This window comes from Penaeus chinensis, chromosome 13, assembly GCF_019202785.1.
Source record: "Penaeus chinensis breed Huanghai No. 1 chromosome 13, ASM1920278v2, whole genome shotgun sequence".
In the NCBI taxonomy this organism is placed as follows: Eukaryota; Metazoa; Arthropoda; class Malacostraca; order Decapoda; family Penaeidae; genus Penaeus; species Penaeus chinensis.
The window spans coordinates 18,774,184-18,779,183 of record NC_061831.1 but is presented as its reverse complement, the minus strand read 5'-3'; the positions used below and the strand labels follow the sequence as shown (position 1 = coordinate 18,779,183).

Genomic DNA, 5,000 nt, shown 5'->3' with positions numbered 1-5,000 from the left:
GAAGATCAGTTTGAGTTCTCTTCTTTGCCACTATCTTATGCCGTCTCCATAGATGATCATTAAGATGTTCTCTTCGAACCGCACTGTATGGGCAGTGTTGGCACCTGAAGGGCTTCTCTCCGGTGTGAATACGGATGTGTCGCCTTAGGTCACTTGTCTGCTTGAAGGTAGACCTGTAGCAGTACGGACACGTCAGCACCACAGCGTCAGAAGCCTAGAAGAGAACAAGCAAGTCAGAGTCTATCTGTGTCTGCTGTTAGCTTGTCCTCGGCAGTCGCCACTTCACTTCACATAATGGCATTTTCAATTCCTTTTGAAATGTTTTTTCAATTTCATTTGCAATGTAGTCATAACAATGAAAAAACAAATATAGAAATATTTTACAAACATACATCTATAGTGCATAAACAACACATATGGTACATAACTCTGGTAAATTTCACTTATAACATACCTCCTCTTCCCGCTATGGCATTTCTGTTACAGGAGATCCTGTTCTACAGATGATCATGGTACAATTATTAATTGCTTAACTGACAATGTTTCCAAATGATTCCAATCTTTTTTGCCAGCATTGCTATTACAAGAAGTAATATTCCCATAGCGACTCGCTGTTACGCCCATCCATACACACAAACTTGCACAAACATACATACATGATTACATAAACACAAACGTGCACACTCGCATTCATGCACAAATAATGACATTCACTTCAATCTCTTTCTCTGTTCATCAGTGTAAGCATCTGTTAGGACTACACCTGAACTTCTGGTCTAATTTGATATAATATAAAATATTATGTAGAATATTTAATATAACTGGAAAACTTGGGTTAATCAAGGTCCTGTTATAATCTTATATTCATTTATTAATTTCAAAAAATACAATAAGAGTCAGAATAAGCAAAACTCAGCTTGCCATTATGCTTAAAGAAAGAAAAAGAGTAAAACATTCCCTGTAAATACTGGATAAAATAGACCTTAATTACTGACATGCACATGAACTAACCTAACAACCGTGTTCTGCATCATATCACACAGTTGTGTAATATATACTTCTCCCATATGTCTTAATATGTCACTTGGCAATGCCACCGTGACGGGAGTAGCACCACAACCCTCTATTTCTTGGAGGGCAAGTTGTAAAATTACTTGTAAATGCAAATTCATTCTTTAACTACTGCTGAACTAATTTAACTAATGAACTTATATTTGACTTTTCTTATACTTTTCCTTAAACTTTTTCATTTTATATCAGAAAATGTAATAAAAAAAAAATTATTCTGCCCTAGCCTAGGGGAGAGAAAGCCAGAAACTTTCATATAAAATTTATCAGGTTAAGAAGCTTAAATCTATAGAATCAAAACTTAAATTTCTTACAATAAAAATCCTATAACTGTAAGAATTTATAACTATAATGAAAGCTCCTCTCCCATTTTCGTTTAGCGGGTGTTCATCTCCCTTGAGATTAATATTAATTTCTGTCAAATAACAATAAAAAGACAGATTTTATCCCAGGCAAGAACACAAAAATCCAATACATGTAGTTACCCCCCAAAACAAACAAATACGCAAACACACACATGCACATGCACACACGCACATTCACACATACACACAGATGAATAGGTAGAAGAAAAAAAACTAGTTATACTGATTTAAAGTTCCCCATTTTATAGGACCAATACTCTTACATAAAAAATATTTTTTAACAGCTACAACTATGATGATGTTATCTGACTGTCAGAGATTTTAAGATATCACATTATTCCATGTATCACATAAAAGAATGTTCATATTTAAGCACTTTCTTCCTCTCAAGGAAAACTTAATATCAGAAAACCTAATACCCATTGCATATGGTTATCCAATTGTCCATTCTTGATTGCTTATTCGTTTACGTCCTTTGGATGACTGTCCGTGGCGCCGCATCATGTGATCCTGTACGTAGTCGCTCCTTACAGCACTGTAGTTGCACAGTGGACATTGGTATGGCTTTTCCCCGGTATGTCTCCGAATATGACGCTTAAGGTCACTCTTCTGCTTGAAGGTGGATCTATGGCAGTATGGACAGACCAGCGGCTCCGTTGCCTAGAAGAGAACAAGCCACTGTTACCTTTGTATTGGCCAAAGCATCTCAATAAACAAAAGATCTACTTCATAAGAGTAGGCTTCTTTACTGTTCCTGCTATTTTAATTTCTCCTGCTTAGCACTTCATCTTATACACACTGTCTAAGACTGCTCACTGTTGAAAGTTTCTATTTCTTGGCTTTTCAAAGATCATGTCCCAGTGAACCATGCTTAGTTCTCATATGGTTTTGTAAATGTGCTTTTCGAACGGCACGATGAGGGCATAATGGACACTGATAAGGCCTTTCTCCTGTATGTGTTCTGAGATGACGCTTGAGATCATGATGCTTCCTGAAGGTGGACCTCAAACAGTAAGGGCACGTTAGGGTACGGCGATCAACAGTTTGTAGCCACTCGTCATACTCCACATTGGCCTACAAAAAAACAACACCAATGTCACTTTGGTAATTCTGTACAATAAGTATTCTACTCTAATTCACCATAAAATTCTTGACTTTACATATTTTGTTTAACTTTCTTTTTTCTAAAGATTGCGTGCCTTCTGACCTCTTACATATCACCAAATAGATTTCTTTAAAAAAAATTTATATGCGTATAAATTTTACATACATATATATAATACACATGTGAGTATATATATATATATATATATATATATATATATATATATATATATATATATGAATATATATATGAATATATATATGAATATATATATGAATATATATATGAATATATATATAATATATATATATCATATATATATATTATATATATATATTATATATTATATATATTATATATATTATATATTATATATTATATATATATAATATATATATACAATATATATATACTATATATATATAATTATATATATATATCATATATTATATATATAATATATATATATCATATAATATATATATATATATATCATATATTATATATATAATATATATATTATATATTATATATATCATATATTTAATATATATATTATATAATATATATATGTGTATATATGAATATATATATATATATATTTATATATTTATATATTCATATATATTACATATATACATATATTATATATATATATACATATATATGATATATATGATATATATGATATATATATATATATATGATATATATATATATGATATATACATATCATATATATATATACATCATATATATATGATATATATATCATATATATATATATACATCATATATATAATATATATATATATATCATATATATAAATATATATATATTCATTCTGTCGAAATGTGGTTTCATATGTTAAAAATATTAATTCTTCCGCATGATGGGTGTAATAAATATGGTTCATGTAGAATACTGTCCAGTGCAAAGTCCTAAACAAGGTAAAAACTGAAACATGTAGTTTACTCCATCTACTCTATCATATTATTGTAAAGTTCCTGCCATCCAGTAATTAAAGCTACTATCTAAGAAAGATTAATGAAAACTAGTGTGGTGCTCAGCTTAAAATTTACATCGAAGTACAGTTATTATCATTAACAAAGTATACACTGTGACTAGCACTCATGAGAAACCACTATTATAAAGCACTGGCATTAAAATCCTCAAGAAATAAGGAAATGAGCTCTGGAGTGTTGAAGGAAAGAAATTCTTTAATTCCTTATCAATTCTTATAATTACAGTCACTTTCATATAATTTAAACACATCATATCACAGAAAAAAACGACTGATTCATCATAGGTTTGAATAGAGATAGTCCTCCAATGTGATTTCACTTCAAATATCTGCCATTTATTTTTAGACCACCATAAACTGTTCAAGATTTGTAAGTACAGTTCTGATTTAATTCTAAAATGTACTGAGATGGGCATTCCAATATAAACCTACTTACATAAATACACAAACACAGGCACAGGCATAGACAGACTCAGACAGACAGATAGACACATATGCTATACAAACACATGCACACACCCACACACTCACTCAAACCATATACACATTGTGTGTGTGTGTGTGTATAAATGTATAATTTTTTTTACAAATAAGGGTCTTTTCAGAGGAGGAACTCAAGAACAATATCTATCACTAGGGCAATAAATTTTATTTGATATCCACTTGCATTCAGGAAATATGTTCATAAGTTCTTAGTTTCTTTTTACAGATCACACAATACCTTTGAAACCTAAGGAATTGCAAAATAAATACTTATTACATTTCATTCAAGATCATCATGCAACATCAAAGTAAGTAATACCAAACTGGCAGTCTTAAAAAAGAGACTGACACAAGATGTTATGCATGTTAAATCATGAAGATATTCTTTGGTTATTACTTCATTCCTGTATATACAATAAAGACATTCCTATACTATGGATAAAAGGAATAGTTCTATCCAAAATCTTCATTAAAATTCTAGCAATTAACAATAATTATATTTCCACTTCCTTTGCCTCAAGACACTTGAATTTATCTTATGAACACCCTAAAGTTTTCCCATCAGTTTTATCTTTATAAATGTTTATCTAAAGAAAGTAAGCACTGAGCTTAAAAAAACATAAAAATTACACATTCCTCCATGTTTACACATATATCACAAATATGAACTTCGGTAAATAATTTAACTAACGTCTCTCAGTAACTGAATTTGGGTAAAAGAAATTATAAAAATTAACCCAAACTGGAGCTATCCCATGCATGATATAATTACCCAAAAGTAATCGTTAACCAACCAACATGCTATTTTTTCATATAGCACTATGCAGACATTAGTCTTATAAACTGAATAATTCTGAATGATAATAGCTGATTCACAAGAATTTTGCCATAGAAAATGGAGCCAACATAGAAAAAGCTAGGATAACTGTGATCTCAGATATAAAATCATGACAT

At 30.3% G+C, this 5,000-nt stretch overlaps 1 protein-coding gene across 20 annotated transcripts in view; it reads right to left on the bottom strand.

Annotated features, from left to right (window-relative positions):
* LOC125031460 (longitudinals lacking protein, isoforms A/B/D/L-like) overlaps positions 1-5,000 on the bottom strand; it is an 84,740-nt gene that overhangs the window by 30,134 nt on the left and 49,606 nt on the right. The window contains exon 6 of one of the 20 annotated variants that reach the window (XM_047622246.1): positions 1-214. This exon is cut by the window's left edge and continues 713 nt beyond it. The exons of 16 other annotated variants lie outside the window; for them this stretch is intronic. In XM_047622246.1, coding sequence (XP_047478202.1) covers positions 1-214 — 214 coding nt within the window. Of the gene's footprint in view, positions 215-853; positions 2,094-2,143; positions 2,508-3,389 lie in introns of those variants that run through there. 3 more of the 20 variants (XM_047622245.1, XM_047622244.1, XM_047622230.1) reach the window with 3 other exon arrangements.